This window comes from Herpailurus yagouaroundi, unplaced genomic scaffold, assembly GCF_014898765.1.
Source record: "Herpailurus yagouaroundi ecotype Mexico unplaced genomic scaffold, PumYag 139, whole genome shotgun sequence".
Taxonomy (NCBI): Eukaryota; Metazoa; Chordata; class Mammalia; order Carnivora; family Felidae; genus Herpailurus; species Herpailurus yagouaroundi.
The window spans coordinates 43,551,556-43,574,043 of NW_024412394.1; the positions used below are offsets into that span (position 1 = coordinate 43,551,556).

General features: G+C 35.1%; 1 protein-coding gene across 1 annotated transcript in view; it reads right to left on the reverse strand.

Annotated features, from left to right (window-relative positions):
* The window catches only part of ME1 (malic enzyme 1), a 199,021-nt gene that overhangs the window by 100,339 nt on the left and 76,194 nt on the right, over window positions 1-22,488 (reverse strand). Inside the window, exons 4-6 of the mRNA XM_040474057.1 lie at window positions 21,231-21,306; window positions 15,363-15,524; window positions 3,705-3,808 (exon numbers count right to left, since the gene is read on the reverse strand). Of these exons, the coding sequence (XP_040329991.1) occupies window positions 3,705-3,808; window positions 15,363-15,524; window positions 21,231-21,306 (342 nt within the window). The remainder of the gene's footprint in view (window positions 1-3,704; window positions 3,809-15,362; window positions 15,525-21,230; window positions 21,307-22,488) is intronic.

Consider the following 22,488-nt stretch of genomic DNA (forward strand, 5'->3'; position numbering starts at 1 on the left):
CTGAGGGAAACTGCCCCAGTGAAGTCACAATCTCTCACTCAGTTTCCAAACCTGACCTAATTTTTTAACTCAGAACCATCTAGAAGCCTGGTGGGTGGGGGGTGGATGGATGGTGCCTGGGTGGCTCAGTTGGTTAAGCATCTGACTCGTGATTTGGGATCAGGTCATGTTCTCGTGTCTCGTGAGATGGAGGCCCATGGTGGGCTCCATGCTCACAGTGTGGAGCCTGCTTGGGATTCTCTCTCTCCCTCTCTCTCTCTCTCTCTCTCTCTCAAAATAAATAAATAAACTTAAAAAAAATCCAGAGGGAAAGGTCTTTCAACACCATGGCAAGAATACAGGGTAATAATTCCCTTAATCCTTCTCCAATGGAACCTATAGCCCTTTATTCAGTAACTGTGCTCTGGGGACAGGGGATACCCAAATATGTCAAGGGCACAGAGTTGACAGTGATATCAGAAGACCTAAAGCATCTATATAATGTCAACCTCCTCATTAGAGTAGAGGTGTTTGGAAGCCAGTAATAAATGAAGCCCTGACCAAAGTCTAGTTCATAATGGGTCCATCCATTAGGACTACAGACTGATTTCCTCAGTCCCCAAATGCATAATCAGAACAGACTTAGTAAGTGCCATAACACCCATATAAAGTCCTTGGCCTAGGAGGTAAAGAGCTATAGTTGTGAAGAAAGTCAAGAGGCAGAATTTGAAATTGACCCACCCAACCCTGAGAATGTAATAAGTAAAAAATACAACATAGTATTGGGTGAGGTGGGGGGGGATTGGCAGAAATCAGTGTTCCCTTAAGTATCTAACTGGAATGCAAGGATGATTCCAATGAAGTTATCCAAAGCTGTTGGTGGTTCCACACTGCAGCTCAACTTCTCTTATCCACTCCTATTTATGTCCCCTCCCTTGCAAAGGGGTTCATTCCAAAGGTACTCCTTAATGAACTCCATCTCGGAAACTGGTTCCTGAGTAAGTCAATTTGCAACAGTCATCTTCCACCTTGAATTTAAGTTACATGTTCTTTTTAAATAATCTTGGGCTTATCTTCAGAACCATTTCCCAATTTAATTGGTGTCTCTTCTAGAAAACTTTTACCAAAGCAGCAACATGCTAGAAATATTTTTGAAAAATCTTTGGGATTCTTCTCTGGGAAGAGCCCATATAGAATTCCTGATATACAGGTGCTCTCTGCATTTAAAAGTATTGACTTTTCATCAATCTCTATATCCTTATCAAAGATCTCAGGTAATCCTTCCATTCACTGTTTTTTAAAAAAAGCTTTTCTGACTCTATATTGACACAGAGCATTCAAAATTAGCTCATATCTCATTTTCTCCAGAAAGCTTCTCACTGATTCTAATAGAATTATTTCTATTTTATTTCATCAGCATTTAAGTATGTATATTAAGTATATAAGACATACAAACTATGTTCATAAACTTGTGTAACAGTTTCTTTGTAAGGATACTGAAGTCGTGTATATAAAGATAGAATCTACTTACTCAAATAGACAATAAAAACAATTATGCTAAGAACAGCATTTTCCTCTTCTTTTATAGTGGCACAATGTTCCCTACATACTCTCTGTTTTGGGTTTTTTTTTTAATGTTAGTGCATTTTTTGAGAGAGAGATGGAGACAGCATGAGTGTGGGAGGGGCAGAGAGACAGAGGGAGACACAGAATCCAAAGCAGGCTCCAGGCTCTGAGCTGTTAGGACAGAGCTGAACGCAAGGCTCAAACCCACAAACTGTAAGATCATGACCTGAGCCGAAGTCAGACACTTAACCAACTGAGTCACCCAGGTGCTCCTCTGGGGTTTTTTAAAAAGAATTTTATTTTTACGTAATCTCTACACCCAACGTGGGGCTCAAACTCACAATCCCTGAGATCAAGAGTTGCATGCTTCACCAACTGAGCTAGCTGGGCACCCCTAACATAATCTCCTGATTAGTGTTGCTACCTAAAAAGTTCCAGGTAATTTCAAAACATTACATTATATATGAGAAACTACTAGAAATTAAACTACTAGAAAAAAATACAACATAGTATTGGGTGAGGTGGGGGGGATTGGCAGAAATCAGTGTTCCCTTAAGTATCTAACTGGAATTAACTGTACCATGCAATCTTGAGCTTAAACTGTACAGTTTTCCAACTATTTCTATGAATAAGTACAGCTTAACCAAGTAAGTTAATAACAACAATAAATAAATCAGGCATGTGTGTTTAAAAAGTAGCCCATGCTAACTGGCAAATATACTCTTCCTTGAAACCTTGGGCAATAGGAGACTCAATATATTCTAAATATTGTGCAAGCTGATGAAAGCACTTTCTGCTGTTGCATACAACTTCTTAAAATTAAACCTTACACTAAAAAAAACCCCAGAAGTATGTCTCTAGTTACAGCTCATTCTAATGATGAGTTTATTTCTATGAAAAACCAAGGCAACGTATATGTTTTAAAATAGTACTTGAGGGGCGCCTGGGTGGCGCAGTCGGTTAAGCGTCCGACTTCAGTCAGGTCACGATCTCGCGGTCCGTGAGTTCGAGCCCTGCGTCAGGCTCTGGGCTGATGGCTCAGAGCCTGGAGCCTGTTTCCGATTCTGTGTCTCCCTCTCTCTCTGCCCCTCCCCCGTTCATGCTCTGTCTCTCTCTGTCCCAAAAATAAATAAAAACGTTGAAAAAAGAATTTTAAAAAAATAAATAAATAAATAAATAAAATAGTACTTGGTTTTTGTGGTAGTAGCAAATGGGATGACTGTCCATTAGTGTGACAAAATTATCGCAGAATACATTACTAAATTATGGTGGAAATTTCTCTGTTGAAAGAAAAAAAAATGGAAAACTTTATAGTAGTACTTGGCCCACAATCAAGTGCTATTGAAACTAGGTGAAATACAGTAGTGCACTTTAATCATATACTGTAGATTTAATCAGAGACTCATGAACTGTGATTGGATGTCCTGTTTCTTAAACACCATTCTGGACTTGTGGCTTATACTAACTCACACTTGCTCCCCACTTCCTCTGCTTCTCCTACCACAAAAGGGTCAGATACACCCACAAAGATGACTAAAGATCACATTTTATCAGCAGCCAGAAATGAAGTACAGACTGCCAATAATCACAGAAAGTCTTGCTCAGGTAATTTGGTCACTGACTACTGCCTCCTTCACCATAATCATGTATTTCAATAACCACAAGATCTAAAGATTTTTGTAAAAGTATCTTCAGGAATAGCAACAGAGACAACAGTTTTTAAAATTTTTTTTTTAATGTTTGTTTATTTTTGAGAGAGAAAGACAGAGTGTAAGCGGGGGATGGGCAGAGAGAAATGGAGGCACAGAATCCAAAGCAGGCTCCAGGCTCTGAGCTGTCAGCACGAAGCCCAATGCGGGGTTCAAACTCGCCAACCTCGAGATCATGACCTGAGTTGAAGTGGGACACTTAAGGCACTGAGCCACTCAGGCTCCCCCAGAGACAATCTTTTTTGAGACAGATACATGACTTTATCATTTAGTCACTAATAACCATGACAGTGTATGTGTGTGTGTGCGTGCGCCCGCATTTCAAACAAATCCCTTCCAATTACTAAACACACTACACCAAACTTGGATACTTGTGTAGTTTATTATGTTAGGTTATCTTTAAATTTTTGAAATTCAATTCAAATAAAGATAAATAAAGATTATACGTACTTGGAAGAAACTGCCTCCATGAATTCATCCAAAAAGTCATCATATTCAGGACCTCTCACTCTTCTCTGCCGTAGCCCAATGTACAACGGATCTTTAAGTAAATCCTATTAAAAAAAAAAAAGTTACCATAGATATAGAAATAATTATAGGTATATCATTCATACTTTCTGAGCTTAGAAATGGAAATAAAATCTTTCCATACTGAGGCAGAATTCACCTACAGAGTATTATATTTTATTAGTATTACATATCTACAGTATTCATATGTCAAATAAGAAAAGTAATTACTAGACATTAAAACATTCTGCCTTATTTTGGGGATAATAAAAGGAATTAAAATCTCTCAGTAGTGCTAATTAGAAGACTTCAATTCAGACTTTACAGGCAAAGTTTATCATATAGAAAAATAATACTGAATTTTGAAGTATTACATTAGTTTAGGAAATGGAAAGATACCAATTCTTTTCTTAGATTTATTTTGTTTTTGAAAGTAAAATCATCAACAAGCATTTTAATTACAGTTTTAATATATTAACTGGCTGATATTAAAAATAAATTTTTAGCCTTAACTAAAGTTTTCTTAAACTTTTTAAATTTTACAAAGCTCAAGTTTACTCTGTTCAAGTTTTGGTATAAGTAATAGTGTTTTTTATGAGATCAATTTTTTCAATGTATAAAATGCATACATAACAAAAGCTCTCAGTAAAGTAGGAACAGTAAGGTAGGAACTTCCTCAACCTTCCTCTATTAGGATGTTTCCTAATAGAGGGCATCTGTGGAAAAACCACAGCTAATAATATATTTAACAGTGAAAGATTGGATGCTATTCCCCTAAGACTGGAAATAAGCAAAGATATCTACTATCACTATTCAACACTATACTGGAGACCCAAGCCGTTACAATAAGGCAAGAAAAAGAAAACATAGGAATATAGGCTGGAAAGAAAAAAGTAAACTGTTTTTATTTGTACATACATGATCACGTACATGGAAAATACTTAGAAATCTATACACACAAAATAACCCACTAGAAAAAAAATATGTGAATTTAACACAGTAGATCTAAGATCAACATACACAAATCAACTATATCTCTATATACTAGCAATGACCAGTTGAAAATGAAATAAAATATATAACCTCATTTACAATAGCATTCCAAAACATAAAATTCACAGGGATATATTTCAGAGAATGTGTGTAAGCCCTATACACTAGAAGCTACAAAATATTGCTGAAACAAATTTAAAAAGACAAACTGCTTTTGTGGACTAGAAAGAAAATTGCATTCTATGTCATGTTATAGTGAAACAATGGAAAAACTGTCATCTTCTGTAACCTGAAACACAGACGATATACCTAAAGAACTTGTGAATCTGGCTAAGGAGATACCCGGGCAGAATGCTGAATATGTAAATTGGCTTCTCTTAGCTGTATGATAAAGTCAAAACAGAGATGAGGTAAATAAGGAAATGTTTAGCTTGTGAGCAAAATTTAAAGAGAATACAGAGGACACAAGACTTGCTTGTGAAAGATTTCCAAAGTAAAATAAGGCCTGCAGTTAAAGATTCAACTGTGTAGTTAGCACACCTTTTGTGGAAAACTCTGATTTAAATTGGAGCCTAACAGATCATCTTGACTAGATAAAAAGAACTGGTTCTGCAGAATTCTGATATGGCAGCCAGTGTCAGGAGAAGGTCTGTTTTGAAAAGAATTATGAGTAAGTCCTTTCCTTAATGAAGTAGACAGTCTCATATAAAAAGTCTTCAAAAAATTTTTTAGGGTACTGTACTATTTGGACGATTTGGAACAGAGACACTCCAAAATGAAAATACTTCTCTGGGCCCCCAACTTTCCACAGGCAGAGAGCAGACAGAGAAAGCTATTCAGCTGCAACATGGCCATTTCTTATGGAAAAGGAGGGATAGCTCAAAGGACAACGCCAAGAGCTCAGACTCAGATCCAAAAGCCTAAAAGAACAATGAACTACAGAACCACTCTTAGGAAACACAACTAGGCCCCCTTCAAAAAATATGCCCTCCCCCTAGGTAGGCAGCCTGGCAACATGTGTCCAGTGGCAATTCAAAATTGCCATGAGCCACTGAGAGTAATATGATTCTTATTCCTCCCATTTTGAATCGAAGTGTTGATTATGGTTATTCTGTTCCTGCCTCACCACTGAATAGCTAAGAGCAGCCACACCAAGGAATAAAACACAAGAAGCTTCATTTGCATCTAGACCTGATTTAGATGACAGGATCCTGAACTTTGGGCCTGCTGTTGTTGTGGGATGAAACTTCTGGGAACCTAGGATGGAGATGTGCATATTTTACATGTAGAATGTAAACAATTTGTGAAGGATGAGAATCTAGATGGAAAAAGGCTGTGATAAGCATCCTGGCCTTCCTACCAATCCCAGTGAATCAATAACATTAATAAAATAGTAATTGTTAGAAGTCACTAAATTTGGATGTGGTTTATTATGGATAAATGATATGTTTTTGCAGGTGTTGTGATGTTAAAAGGTTAACCATCTGAATCATCTGAGCTGGGATTTGCTAAAAGTCAACAGAAATTACAGCCCAGTTCATACCTATTATCCTAGTATAGTTATTAACAGCATCCTCTTTCAGTGGGTTTGGCCAACAGATTATGTGGTCATCCTACTTATACTACACAACCATGAGTTAAGGCTTTCCAACTAGCTGGAAGTTAACATATTTAATCATATAAATGTATTTCAGATGAAATGTAAAATCTAAAACAGTGCTGTTGTAAAGCCCAGCTGTTTTGTGAGGCCTGAAAACTTTAAACAATCTACTGGCAGGCTTCTTAAAAGCTGAGGTTGAAGTGCCAATGAGCTACTAATGGCTGCCAGAATTAAAATACCTTCTCCATGTGTGGAATATATTTGGACTTCGAAAATGTGAATTAGAAAAAGAACACAATTGAGAAAAGATGTTACACGTCCCCTCTTCTCTTTTCTCTCATTCTTTCCCATGCTAATAATTAAAGTATATATCATAAAGAAGTCTGACTACAATGAAGGGTCAATTATGAAGATTTATAAACAAGATAAAGCTTTTGAATTAAACCAGGAAGTTATAAAATTCTTCCAGTCATAATGTCCTTGTCAAAAGTTACTATTTTTAAAAAATGTCATGACAATTAAGGCTTGAGTGCATTCATGGAGAGCTTTCTGACCAAAAAAATTAGTATCTACACAAAACAATTTAACAAGATTACCCAATTTTGATAATGGCTCCATAGACCAACTAGCTTGGCATACAAGTGATATTAATTCATTGTATTAAAAACTTCTTATGGCCATAAGTAAACATTTAATACATCTTTGATGGAGAATAAATGAAAGACTTGATATTAAGCAAACACTTAAAAAAGGTTAGACTTTCTTTAGCAAGAGATGTCACATACAATACATGTGGTGTCACTAACGACTTATAAGCATGAAAGAAGGAAAAAGAGTAGGGGAAAAACAGTAAAAGACAAAACATATGGAAATAGAGTTCCAAAAAGGAGAGAAGGAGGGAATACACTGGTGAAGCTAATTACTCATTAACAATATCCCATTTCTGGAAACTTGGAAATTTTTATTCTAAGTATTCATTTATTTAATGCTAACAGAAATCATTATCAACTTTCACCTTGTTCTGATCTCTCACATTCCTGCCTTTCCAATATGGAGATGGAGAATTAAAAAATATTTTCTTAAGAATCAAAAAAATAATTTATTTTTCATTCCTAAATACACGTTAGTGTGTGTTTAGGGTTGCCAGGCATCCTGTATCTGTGGACATATCCTAAATTTAATGATTTTTATCCTGTGAACACCCTAAATATTCTGTATTCAGATTTTTTCCAACAAGTTACAAAAATCTGGTAGTCAGAAAAAAAGTTTCTTAATATTTTAAGGATTCTTTTTTCATTACAAAGGCAATGTTTGCCTATCAGAAAATTTGAGAACACTGAAAAGTAAAATTAGAAACAAAGAATATCAATAATCTCTACTGACTACTAGTATCTTGATGCATATTCTTCTAGGTCCTTTTCTTTATGTCTATGCATGTAGAATATTATCTCTCCAAATGTATGACAATATCATAGACTGTTTTATAACCCCTTTTCACATAGAATATATCATGAGGAGTTTTCAGGTCATTAGATGAACACTTTAAAAACTTGTGATCTGTATTCAAATTCTGGCCTCCTAGAAAGGATGAACAAATTAACATCTCCACCCAATGACACATAAGTACAGATCTTTCTTATGATAGACTTACATCCCAATAAACCCATCATAAATTGAAAATATCTTGAAAATGCATTTAATACACCTAACCTATGAAAAGCATAGCTTAGTCTGGCCTCCCTTAAATGTGCTCAGAACACTTATATTAGTCTACACTTGGGCACAATCATCTACAAAAAGCCTATTTTATAACAATGTGCTGGATATCTCATTTAATTTCTTGAATACTCCACTGAAGAATAGAATGGCTGTCTGGGTACAGAATGTAAGCGTATTGGCTGTTTAACCTCGTGACCGTGTGGCTCACTGGGAGCTGCAGATGGCTGCCTCTGCCCAGCATCACAAGAGAGACAGAAGATCATACCACATACCACTGGCCTGGGAAAAGATCAAAATTCACAATGTGAAGTATGGTTTGTACTGCATGCATATAGCTTTGGCACCAATGTGAAATCCAAAAATCCTAAGCCAAACCATCATAAGTCAGGAACTGTCTGTATATCTATTTTGTTGCAGCTTCAAGTAAAAGTATTATCTTTCCATAAATATGTGTGTGTGTGTGTGTGTGTATATATATATATATAAATATACATATAAATATATATTAAATACACAAATATTAAATATATAAAAATACATATATTTGTATATATAAAATGTTGTCAAGTAGCATTCATTTGTATTTTTCTTCTAATACTGTTAAATGTTTTTTTATAAGTTTATTGATCATTTTTATTTCTTCATTTGTAAATTATCTATGCCCATATGTCCCTAGGCAATTTTTACATTTCACATTTGACATTTTCTTATTGACTTCAAAGTGTTCTCTAAATATTCAGAATATTATCAATATTTATCTGTAATGGTATGAACACTCCCCACTTTAGCATTTGTTTTTAAGTTTTATTTATAATATATAGATAATCATTTTCTTTGTTGTTATTTACTCATTTTCAAATGAAAAAATCAGGTTCTGTAAATAGTATATAATTTTAGCTATTTTGCTGGCTCATATCATCAGTACAATTAAGCAAACCAACTGCCAACATTCAGTCAAGAGTCTGAGACATAAAATTTTAAATATTGCATAAAAGCAATACTTTAAATGTCAGCATGCATATGAGCTGGCACAAATTTTAAAACGTGGTAGAAGTAAAAGTGATTAAAATCTGACTGTGATTCAGTAAATCTGAAGCAGGGCCCAGGATTCTGCATTCTTTTTTTTTTTTTAATGTTTTATTTATTTTTGAGAGAGAGAGACAGAGAATGAACAGGGGAGGGCAGTGAGAGAGAGGGATACACAGAATCCGAAGCAGGCTCCAGGCTCCGAGCTGTCAGCACAGAGCCCAACACAGGGCTCAAACCCATGGACCATGAGACCGTGACCTGAGCAGAAGTCAGATGCTCAACCAACTGAGCCACCCAGGCACCCCAGGATTTTGCATTCTTAACATGCACCCCTGGTAATTCTGAAGTAGTTGCTTCATGGAACATATATTGAGAACCACCAATTTCAAATTTATATTATTAAGTTAAAATAAAAGTATTCTACTTCCCCAAAGGTTTCTGTCTCAAGTAAATATTTTGTCCTATTTTAGTTTATATAATGGGTATTCCTAAATAGATCACAAACTTCAAGAACTTCCTGATAGTTTTAGTGCATATAAACCAAACTGAAGACACCTCATTTCATTTCCAAGGCATTGGTTTAGTATCTCAAAAAATAAAGAAATTCTTTTTTTTTTTTTTTAATTTTTTTTTTCAACGTTTATTTATTTTTGGGACAGAGAGAGACAGAGCATGAACGGGGGAGGGGCAGAGAGAGAGGGAGACACAGAATCGGGAAACAGGCTCCAGGTTCTGAGCCATCAGGCCAGAGCCCGACGCGGGGCTCGAACTTGCGGACCGCGAGATCGTGACCTGGCTGAAGTCGGACGCTTAACCGACTGCGCCACCCAGGCGCCCCAAAAATAAAGAAATTCTTGATACCATCCATTATCATCTAATTTAGAGAGGATGAGATAAAAAGAGACCACAAAAAGTAAGCATGTGACACTACAAACCGAAAGCCTGGAAACTGAGCGATCTTCTTTCCTCTGGCTTTACTGTAATGATTAGTGTTCATTCCAGTGCAGGATCACTTGTCTGAAGTGACAAGCAATCCCATAATATGAAAGGAAGAAGACAGAAATGAAGGAGGGTGGAGGGACAAATGACATTCTATCTGGGACCCAATGGTAGGCAGAATAATGAGTTCCCCTATTCTTAGAACAGTAAACATGTTACCTTATGTAGCAAAAAGGACTGGAGATGTGATTAAGGGTGAGTCTTGAAAATTGAAAAATCTTTCCTGGCTATAGTCAGAGAAAGAGATGTGACAATGGAAGTAAAGCCAGAAAGACACTACATTGCTAGCTTGAAAATGGAAAAAGAGTAACATGAACCAAGGAATGGAGGCAGTCTTTAGAAGCTGGAAAAGACAGGATATGAAACACAGTCCTGTAGACACCTTTAATGATTTTTGAGATTTTGAGATTTGTGTCAGACTTTTGACCTATAGAACTATAATGTAATATATTTGTATTGTTTAAGGCATTAAGTTTGTAATAACTTTTTACGGTAGCAATAGAAAACTAACACATTAAAACCACATTTTAGCACCAACACTAGTGTCTGTGCAAGGGCTAAAAGATACATGGCAGCTATATATGGCATAAGGTCTGTAAGTTTTTTCTTCAGTTTCTCTCCATTATAGCTGATTCATGCCAAATATGAAGAGCAGTTTCTGGAAGACAAGGGGGAATTTTCTGAATGCAAGAAGGCTTCGACTTTGTGAGTTCAAGTTCCAGTAAGGATTCTAGATCTAGATACACTGTAAACATGAACCGAAGGGCAAACGAAACATAAAACCTGAATCAGAAATCTGAGACCTAGAGCAATGATTTCATAAATAAAGAATAACTATGCAAAAAACAAGTGCCCATGCCCTCTTTAAGAGTGACCAAATGTTATGGGCCAAATTGTGTCCTCACCAAAACCGTATATTGAAGTCCTAACTCCCAACACCTCAGAATATATTTGGAAATGGAGTCTTTTAAAGAGGTAATTAAGTTAAATGAGGTCATTAGGGTGGGTCATAATCCAATATAACTAGTGTTCTTATAAGAAAATATTAGACCACAGATGCACACAGAGGAAAGACCACGTGAAGACACTGGAGAAAAACCAGAGGAAGAAAAGCCAAGAAGAGAGACCTTAGAAGAAATTAACCCTGTCAACACCTTGATCTTGGATTTCTAGCCTTCAGTACCCTGAGAAAATAGATTTCTACTGGTTAACCACCCAGTTTGTAATACTGTTTTGGTAGCCCTAGAAAATACACCACGTAATACATGAAGCAGTTTTCAAGACCTAATAAAACCTAGATCAGCATGTAGGGGACACAAGGAACATCTACTCACATCTTTAGTCAAATAGCAAACTTTGATATTGGTCACTTATATAAGAAAAATAGACAAATAATAAACATGATTACTACAAAAAGATTTTGCAATAATGACTTAAAAAGAAACTGAATATGGGATGCTGTTAAAAGACAACTGAAGAAAATTTACTTGAAGTAAATTGTACACAGCAACTGTTTCACAAGGAACATAAAGAAAATGTGATCTATAAAGTAACGGATGAAAAATAAGACAGATATACATATATCTTGACTAAATGAATGCTTTGCTTTATTAACCTAAAGAAAAAGAGTATTTTTTAGCCAAGCACTTTTATGGCTCAGTTTCAGTGTCTTTGTTCTTTTTTTTTTTTAAGATTCTATTTTTAAGTAATATTCTACATCCAACATGGGGCTTGAACTTATAACTTCGAGATCAAGAGTCACATGCTCTCCCAACTGAACCAGCCAGGCACTCCATTACTGTCTTTGATCTTTAAACCTTCTTTATGTGAAAGCTGCAGAGATTTAAGAAGTCAGGTGAGTATGATTTATACCAAGTGAAGAATGTCTTATCAATGGACTCCTAATTTCTTTCCTGTTTTCATTACTACTCAATATAGGCATTTATAATAAAAGACGAAACATTTATAATTTATAATTTATAAAAACGGATCTAGTTCTCAAACTTTCCTACATTATTCTGGATAAGGAAGTAAGTTATTTTATCAATTGTTTGTATATTTTTACCATGAGGTGCCAAACTGGACAGAGATTCACAAAAGACAGAAGATTAAAAGCTTTTACCACAGGGAAAAACAAAAGTCTTTATCACAGGAATATTTTCACAGCAAACAATTTTCCACATGTGAAAGTGGAACATAAAGCAGCAACATAAAAACTTCATTATATTTTACACTGTCATATCGTAGTGAATTTTGTCTTCTCAGTAAAGCAGCAGTAAAAAGAAAAAGAAAAAAGGGTCAGAATGAATTAAATAAGAACATTAAGAGTTAGCAACTCATCTCAATCTAAATATCTCACTATTCTCCAATGTATATTAATTAAGAGCTATAAACATAAAAATTCAGGTTATATTGCTCATAAGTTAGAGTGTTACTAACAGATTTTGAACTCCAATAGCTAACAGAAAAATAAAATCATGTGTTGGAGCATTTCTATCTATTTTAAGCAACAGAAAAGTTAATCTAGAATCTAAATGGCTTCTATTCTTCCTGATATATAAGTGCTTTATTGTTAACAAAATACAGTTGATACGTGTCCCAAAAGTGAATAAAATTATGAAAAAGTTAACTAAAAAACAAAATATATTCTGCTTAATAAATAAAACATACCTCTATTAGTTTTTGGAAAAAAAGAAGACAGATGTATACTTAAAAAAAAAAAATCATTCTTCTGATGAACCAAATCAAATATCACGATTTCTTTGCTTAAAATTTTGAATACCATATAACATTAGCAGAATAAACATTGTTGCTATTTCAAATGGAACAATTTTTGTTGATTAGTTATTACAAATACTTAGAAAAGCTGTTGAGTTTTAACATTTATTTTATAAGCATGGGGCGCCTGGGTGGCTCAGTCAGTCAAGCGTCTGACTTTGGCTCAAGTCATGATCTCATGGTCCATGAGTTCAAGCCTCGCATTGGGCTCTGTGCTGCCAGCCTGGAGCCTGTAGCCTGCTTTGGATTCTGTGTCTCCCTCTCCCTCTGCCCCTCCCACACTCATACTCTGTCTCTCTCTGTCTCAAAAATAAACAAACATTAAAAGAAAATATTTATTTTACAAGCAATCACTTTACTGAGGGCTCTAATTTGGTCATGATAATTTTTACTTGATTTTCTTGGTTTTCATCAATAAACATACTACCTATAGTAATGAAAACTGTGTCTTTTCCAGGAAACTATCACCTTTGTTTTTCTTGTCTTATTGCAAAGGCTAGTACTTTCTGAATAATCAAAGAGAACAGTGATAACAAGTGTCTTGATAACTTTAAAGGAATTCCTCTAATATAGCACCATGGATTATGATGTTGCTAATAGTTTGAATAATTTTTGACATTAAAAGTATTCTGCAGGATTCAGTTTGCCAGTATTTTATGAAAGATTTTTGTTCCTGCATCTATATTCATAAAACTAACATTTAATAAGTACTTACAAAATGTTAATCACAATCATAAACACTCTAAGAGTATTAAATTGTGGTAACTCTATAAGCAGGTACTCATTTTACAAAGGAAACTGAAGCACTGAAGAGTTCAGTAACTTTTTCAAGAGTACACACCTAGAAAGTGGTAAAGGTAGGAACATGGGTAAACATGAGCCAAATTATCAGTTTCTTGTTATGTGCTATTTTTCTTTTTTACCAGGTTTGGATATCAAGGTTATGTTCCTTTCAAAATGAAATGTGAAGCTATGAATTTTAATATACTCTGGAACATTTTATAGAGTACAGGAGCTACATTTCCTTAAAAGTTTGAATGATCAAATCCATAATCTTATATGAGTTTAAAACTGAATTCTACTTAATTTAACATTAAAATTTAGACCTATTTTTCCTTTTGTGTGTTTGTCTCTTATATTTTTGTCTATTGTTTACATAAATCTGTGACATGATTCACAAGCATTCAACCATTTTGGATAGAGCCTGACCATTTTACTTAACAGCCTAGGAGCCCCAACTAACTGTCACAAGGTGGAGACTGACCACACCAGAAAAAATTACCATGTGACTTGGGGTGGGCGACTTTGGTCCAAATGTAATCGGTCGAACAGGTGCCCGAGTTCACAGGGGCAATCAATCAATCAATCATGTCTAGGTAATAGAGCCCAAATAAAAACTCTGAACAGTGGGGGTTACATATCAATCTTACACATTAATACCACAGGGTAACTTGTCCTGACTCCACAGAAAGGAAAATAGAATCTTCACATTTGGAACCCTGAGACTCTGTCTTATGCATCTCTTCCTTTCACTGATTTTAATCTATATCCTGTCTCTATAATACATTATATTGTGACTATAATAGCTTTCAGTGAGATCTGAGTCCTTTTAGTGAACTATCAAGCCTGAAAGTCAGCTTTGGGCAATCTCCCACACTGACAGCACAGAGCCTGCTTGGGAGTCTCTCTCTCCCTCTCTCTTTCTGCCCTTCGCCTGCTTGTGCTCTCTTTCTCTCTCTCTCAAAATAAATAAATAAAACTTAAAACAAAAATATTTCCTTTATAAAAGGTTAAATGAACATTCACATATGTAGGAAGTTAAAAATTATAACTTTCTCTATTAATGAATATAAAAACTGTTCAAGCTAATATAATATATTACTAACGGGTTAATTGCTTTAGAAGGGAAGAAAACAACTATAAAAACTGTACATATTCTACCTTTAATTTCTAGTATGTATCACTATAAATGAATCTAACTATTAGCAACAAAGGATGAACAAAAATGTGTACTGATATACACTTTAAGATTCTAAAATACTGATCCAGGAATGAGAAACACTAAATTCCAAATCATCTACTACAGGTTTAAACAGACTTTTAAAACTACATTTCACACTGATTAAACTTAGTAAATCCTTTGGGATTAGTTCCTGCATAGTATGGAATCAATAATTTTAAAAAGTAACTATGATCTCCTAAAGTAAAACATATACTCTGTAGAATAGTGGTGTGAATGTTCATCAAAGGATACTAAACACTAAAGAGCTAGTAAAGGATTAATCTTGTTATAGAGAAGGGGAAGAAAAAGGGAAAAGAGAAAGAATAATTTTCTTATAAGACTTAGGGGAAGAGTTTGAGGAGGGAGGGAGAACTAGACAGAAAAGAATGAATTTCATGAACTTCTTGAAAAAAGCTCAAAACGCAAGAATTGGTGCTATATTTTAAGGTATTCATCTGTCTTATAGACTTAAATTGTTTACCTCATTTTCTGTTCCCACATCCAGAATAACAGGCAGACATTCTTGAGGATTCATCCCTCCACAGGCTGTATACAGTGCCAGCTTGCCCACAGGGATGCCCATTCCATTACAGCCAAGGTCTCCCAAGCCAAGAATACGCTCTCCATCAGTCACCACAATAGCCTAGAAAAGAAAAAAAAAAGTATCTATTAATAGATGTTTGAAAATCCAGGGGCACAGTTCCTGGTCGCTACTTCTGAAGTAGAAGTCTCTACTTATGTAATGAAATATTAAGCTATCAAAAACCATAAATTGAATATACATGTAAGAGATTTTATATGATCTTAAGTGTGGAAGAGTGGAGGGAAGAAATAAAGTTGATATGTATTTTTAAACTATTTTTTAAAAAATACATATATACGATTAATTGGTTAGTGAAGAGAGAAGAGACGATATGCACATAAAGAGTCAAATAACTTTTGTGGTGAGTGGGAAGACACAGGGAATTAGGAGCTCAAAGTGAAACTGAGAGAAGCTTTGAAACCAGTACCATCCACTTTGAGCATGATTTTGGGAGTGCCCTAGTTAAATAATGCATGACTGCTAAGTATCCTCCAAATGCTTTGATGTTTACTTTATGTATCTTGGCACCATTTTCACAGCAATTTTCACACATCCTACTTTCAGAGCAATGTTGAACTATCCTCTTTAGCAACCTAACCACTGGATATTGTTCTACCATTTTTGAAATATGCCAAGTCCAGTCTGCTACTTCTTTTACCTGGTAATCTTCCACTAGACTCAATGAATTTTGTGTATTTCTTTCCAATCACCTTGAATATCTAGGAGTCATACATTTTAATCATGAGGAGATTTTATTTCTAATTTATTTGAGATCTGTGTGAAATTAACACATCTAACATCCTTGTTCTGTGACTCATGGCCATTATATGAATTTAAGCAAAACCAATCTCATGAGACACAATTTATTAGATTTTCTATAAACTGCTATACTCATTATTTCCATGGAGCCTTGGGAAAATGTCAGTCATTTGACCTTAAATAAACGGACAAATTAAATTTTCTGTTTCTTATTTGTAAAATGGGAAGAATAAAGATACTTTACAGAAGAGGTGCATAAAAATAGGATCCCACTGTTTTGTTCACTACTGTGCACCAGCACCAAGCACAGCATTTGGCACATAGTATACAATGAATAAACATTAGTTAATTGAATAAATCTATGATTCAATAAAATGATATGCAAAGTACTTAACCATAGTTCCTAGTATATTACAAATCCTCAACAAATTGTAGCTATCAATACTATTATCATCAAGAGTTTTACAGAGTCATAGTATTTTTGAAGGGGAATTTAGAATATATTTAGTCCATCCCTCTTATAGTATAGATTAGGAAATTAAGATCAGAGAATTGAAATCATCTGCCTGAGGTATTTACCTGGTTAATACCAAAGAGCCAGAAACCAGGTATGTTAACCTCTAGTACAATGTTTTTCCACTATGCTATAGTGCAGAACATATTTTAAAATATACTTTTGAGGGGCACCTGGGTGGCTCAATCAGTTGAACATCTGACTGATTTCTCTGCTCAGATCATGATCCCAGTTTTGCGAGTTTGAGCCCCGCACCGGACTCTATGCTGACAGCACAGTGTCTGCTTGAGACTCTCCCCCTTTCTCTGCCCTTCCCCTACTTGTGCTCTCAAAATAAATAAATAAACTGAAAAAAAATTTTAAATATACTTTTGAGATCTTTTTACATTTCTGTTCACCTATATTATGCAGCTCTTAAAGAACTGCCCTAAAAATAAATACATTTGAGAAGTGGGTGAAAATTATTTTTGCATATCCCATAAAGACATGATCTTTGTCAAATTTTCCATGTCTAATCGCAAAGGGTCAATAGGTTATGCTGTTTTGAAGAAGGCAACTTGGTATCACTGGGTTAGCTGGCTCTGATTTAAGATAAGAAAGATAAACAAATACTGCAGAAAATGGTAACTTTGCTTTTTAAATTAAAACCAAATTTCCAAAGTCCAAATACTTCAAACACATATTTGAGATTGTTCTATTTATCATACTATAATAAACAGAGGTACTTTTATCTATCGCTGATAATGTATATTTTTATAAATGTGTCCTTTAAACAGGTAAAGCCAGTTGGCCTGCATATATTTTAAAAATATTTTCAGAATATGGGGCGCCTGGATGGCTCAGTTCTTTAAGCATCCGACTTCGGCTCAGGTTATGATCTCACAGTTCATGAGTTCGAGCCCCACATCCGGCTCTGTGCTGACAGCTCAGAGCCTGGAGCCTGCTTCTGATTCTTGTCTCCCTCTCTCTCTGCTCCTCCCCTGCTCACACGCTCTCTCCCAAAATAAAGATTAAAAAAATTTTTTTAATTATATATTTTCAGAAGATATTTTAGGACAGCAACATAGTCATATAACTTAGATATGATCTGAATAATAATGTATATAATGCTTTCCAGGTTTCATTAAAGATATTTAGACCCAGGGAGTTGCTACTTATGATTTTCATCCAGAGATGTGTGGGTGGCTCAGTCAGTTAAGCATCTGACTTTGCCTTAGGTCATGAAATCACGGTTTGTGAGTTTGAGCCCTGCATTGGCTGAGCTGAGTTCCGCTTCCAGTGAGCAGGAGGCCTGCTGTGGGTGAGCTCGAGCCTCACTTTGGGTGAGCATGAGTCCCACTTCTCTCCCTCTCTCTCTACCCCTTGCTCACTTGCACTCTCTCTCTCGAAAGAAAAGAAGAGGTTGAAAATAACATAGTATTTCCATTTATTTTTTATAGCACATCTAAATTAAACTAAATCTATGTCTTATATGTAAAGTCAAAGAAAAATGTTCTTTTTCTTCATAAATTTTATTCCCTAAGCTCTTCTCTCATCCTGAGCTATTAATTTTATTATATAAATAAGCCATGGACATTTATAAAGGTGATAGCTATTTGAGTAATTTTTAAAATGTTTTGAGGCATTTGCTATTTTAGCTGCTTATGTGCCTTGTTATAAATGTACATTTGGAGCATTAATTCGCAAACATTTCAACATTGAAGGGTAGATCTTAATAGTGAAGGAACCCTCTGAAACACAAAAAATTGCCATCTACACAGCTTATCATTATATTGACCTTCCCGTGGCTTTTGTTTTTACCTACTCTATCTCCCATGTAAGGAAAATCAAGCAGCTGGATGTCTTCTATACAACAGTGAAGTCACAACAGCAGGATTATCTCAGTAAGACAACTGCAATTCTCTCAGTGATGTCTGCATTTCACAAATTCAACCTTCATCCCGCTCTGTCAATTTTTATCTGGGCATTACCTGACTAGTAACTCTGTATGAAACATGCAGGGGGTTCTCCGGCACACACACAGACACCCTCACCATATGTCTTGTCTTCATTCTTTCTTTTCCTTCCCCAGGGCCTTTCTACTATGGTCACCCTGGGTGCAACACTCTTGCCTCTTCTTCCTTCTCTGATGCACCTTCCTCAAGCACTACTTACATAAAGCCAGTCCCCTTCTTTAAATATGACATTCTATTATTTCAAGTCTAAACACCTCTTTCTAAATTTCAAGAACTTTCATAATAATTTGAAATCTGAATTCCACTACATTTCAACATTAACACTTAGCTTTGTTCAGTGCATCCAATTCACTTACTGCACAAAAATACACCATTCTCTTCCTGAACCAGATACTTACATGCATCTCTTCCCTTCCTAAGATAGGATCTTCTTCCCTTTGTAATTATCCAAAGCTAAATCTAAGTTCCAATTTTGCTAAAACAATTTAACTGTTTCAGCCTTCTCTGAATGATATTATCCTCTGAATGAATATGGAATTTACAATTTATACCAGTTTACATACATATTGTCTAATAATTGATTGCCTTTGTTTTATGTGTGCCTTGAACTATACAGTAGAGACGACATCTTATTCCTCAATATTCTATTACATATAAACAGCTGCCATTTAAGTGCCTATTCTGTGTCAGATACTATGCTAGACTTTTAAAATAATAGTAGGTGTAGTTAAGATCAAGATTGTCAGTGAGGGCCTAATATTAAGAGTTGAAAGACTAAAGGTAGGCTACTAATGAAGATAAATATTCAGAGATGAGCTAGGAAAAACATAAAGGTGACTGTATTGCCTAGCTGTTATGATTATATGGATATTAATTATTAATATTAATAGCCATATTAATTAGCCCTCTCTACCCTAGAACTATTTTCTATATTGACTCATTCTTAAAATTCTCTCTAGATTCCAGTTAAATTGTAAGTGTCCTTCTTAGACATTTTATACTTCACAGAACTAACACATTTTGGGGGTAGTTCCTAAGGACAGGATCTGTGGACAGTGCAGTTTACCTTGTGGGAGAAAAGCTAAGGAAGCAACTTAGGTTAAAAAAAAAAAGTGAAAAAATTGGGAAGACTGGAAATCATGAAAAACATTCTGCTTAACAAGTTTGGCTGGTATAAGCCTCAAAGAGCAAAGTGAATCAATTTTAGCCATGACTGCTCAAAAGAAAGATCAGTAAGGGGGTGATGCTTCAGAAGTCATAGCTGCATTATCGACAATAGCCAAAGTATGGAAAGAACCCAAATGTCCAGCGATGGATGAATGGATAAAGAAGATGTGGTACATATATATACAACAGAGTATTACTTGGCAATCAAAAAGAATGAAATCTTGCCATTTGCAACTACGTGGATGGAACTGGAAGGTATTATGCTAAGTGAAATTAGTCAGAGAAAGACAAAAATCATATGACTTCACTCATATGAGGACTTTAAGACACAGAACAGATGAACACAAGGGAAGGGAAGCAAAAATAATATAAAAACAGGGAGGTGGACAAAACATAAGAGACTCTTAAATATGGAGAACAAACAGAGGGTTACTGGAGGGGTTGTGGGAGGGGGGATGGGCTAAATGGGTAAGAGGCATCAAGGAATCTACCCCTGAAATTATTGTTGCACTATATGCTAACTAACTTGGATGTAAATTTTTTAAAAATAATAAGAATAATAATTAATTAATTAATTTTAAAAAAAGAAGTCACAGCTGAAGTGCCTCTGGCACCCCTAAAAAGTATCAGTTTGTTCATTCTTACTCCAAAAACATAGCACAAAGTGCTTGGCACGTGGAAGGAAGGAAGGAAGGACGGATAGACTAACAAGAGCCAAGGCAGGGACAAGTACTTCTCACATTCCTGAATCAAGGAAGGTGACAGGGTCCATGTCCAAGAGCAAGGGCTCTGAGGCCTGCATGCACCTTCCAACTGCCACCCTGCACTACTGTGGAGCACACTCCCCTTTCCTTTCCTCACTGAATTATTGTGATAATTGTAAGAGTTAAACCAGGTAGTGTCTCGCACTGAAAGCTACTAAATGCTGGATACTATTCTTATTTTATTTTCATTAGCTCACTCACAGAGGAAAGTCAGATGAGCTACTTAAGGTCACAATGGTAAAGGAAATGGTAAAGGAAATGGATTTTTTGTCTACCTGTGTTCCTCTTAGTGGATGATTAAACCCAACAAATGTGAAAAAGGATTTTGCTTAAAGAAATTCAGAGGCAACTTCAACATTTATTCAACACTTATCATTTATAATAAACAAAGAAATACTAAGAACTTAGATAAAAATAATGGGGAAACTTAGTCTCTAAATGGTATCAGAATAAAATTAATCCAGTATGCAAAAATTAAAGGAATATAAATTAGGTGACATTCACTAGAAAAGCTAGTGAATGCTATCTGATATCATGAAAATTGTCAGCATGTTACAGGATAGAAAAAAGAACAAATTTGCCATAGTAGAAAAATTAGATAACTTACCTTGATGACATCTTCTGGCCACGCATTAAGAACTGAAGCAATATGCCCTTGGTCATGGATACTAATAAAGAGACCCCTGACAGAAAAAAAAAAAAAAAAAAGGTAGTTTTAATTTACTTCAGACTTGTGAAACTACCATGAATATTTAAATTTTTTTTCAAATTTGTTTGATACACCTCCATTTTTATCAAACTAGTGAAAATTATTTCCTTACACATTTAAAAGCTAGGAATCTTATAAATTAGGGAGAAATTACCTTAAATAATGTATTGACATTAAAGGTAGATTATAATAATAAAGGTTCATTCTTATTACATATTCTTTAAGATTTTGTAATTAAAGAAGCATTCACTCTTTTATATACAGAGAATAGCATTATCGATTCCACTCATAGATTTATTTAGGTTTTCATTAAATAATATACGTAAAAGCACTTAGAAAAAGATGAAGTATATGTAAACAGGCATTTTCAGTATACACTCCACTTGATTACATAGTCACAGTGTGAAGATGAAAGCCTGTATTGGAGTGACTGGAGTTACTGACTGGCTGGAGTGACTGACGAATGCTGGGCACTCCTTTTGTGTGAAACTTACTTTTTTTTTTTTTTTAAGTTCAAATACCCAAGTTACAATTCTTTGATTTGCAGTCTTAGTTGCTGTTTTCAACTCTTTAAGACTCAATTGAAGTCTTTAACACTGCCTCTCCTGCCTCCCATTTCCTATGAAAACCTAACAACCAACTGAAAATTAAAATTAAAAATGAACTTCAGTATCTTAATCTCATTTAAAAGCTTTACTTTAGTATTGTTAAATGTAACTCAAATACAGAGAGCCAGATACAACCAATGTACAGCTTAGTGAATTTTTATAAGGCAACCACCCTTGTACATAATAGCATTTAAGCAGAGAGAGCCTTGCAGGCATCCCAGAAACCCTCCACATGTTTCTCCCTATCAAAACCCCCCTCCCCTCCTAAGAGTACCAACTGTCCCAACTTTTATGGTCTCTTTTCTTTAACTTATAGTTCTATCATCCAAATGAAAAGCCATCTCTAGACACAATTTGTCTTCTAAAGTTTCCCATAATCTGAATTTTGCTGATTAAATTCCTATGGTATAGATTAACAAATTACTCTTTCTTCTGTATTTCTTGAGAAATTGGTAACTGAATTTAAAGGCTTAATGAGATTCATGTCCATTTTTTTATAAGACACTTCATAGTTGGGTGTTATCAGAAGATGCATAGTATTATCACCA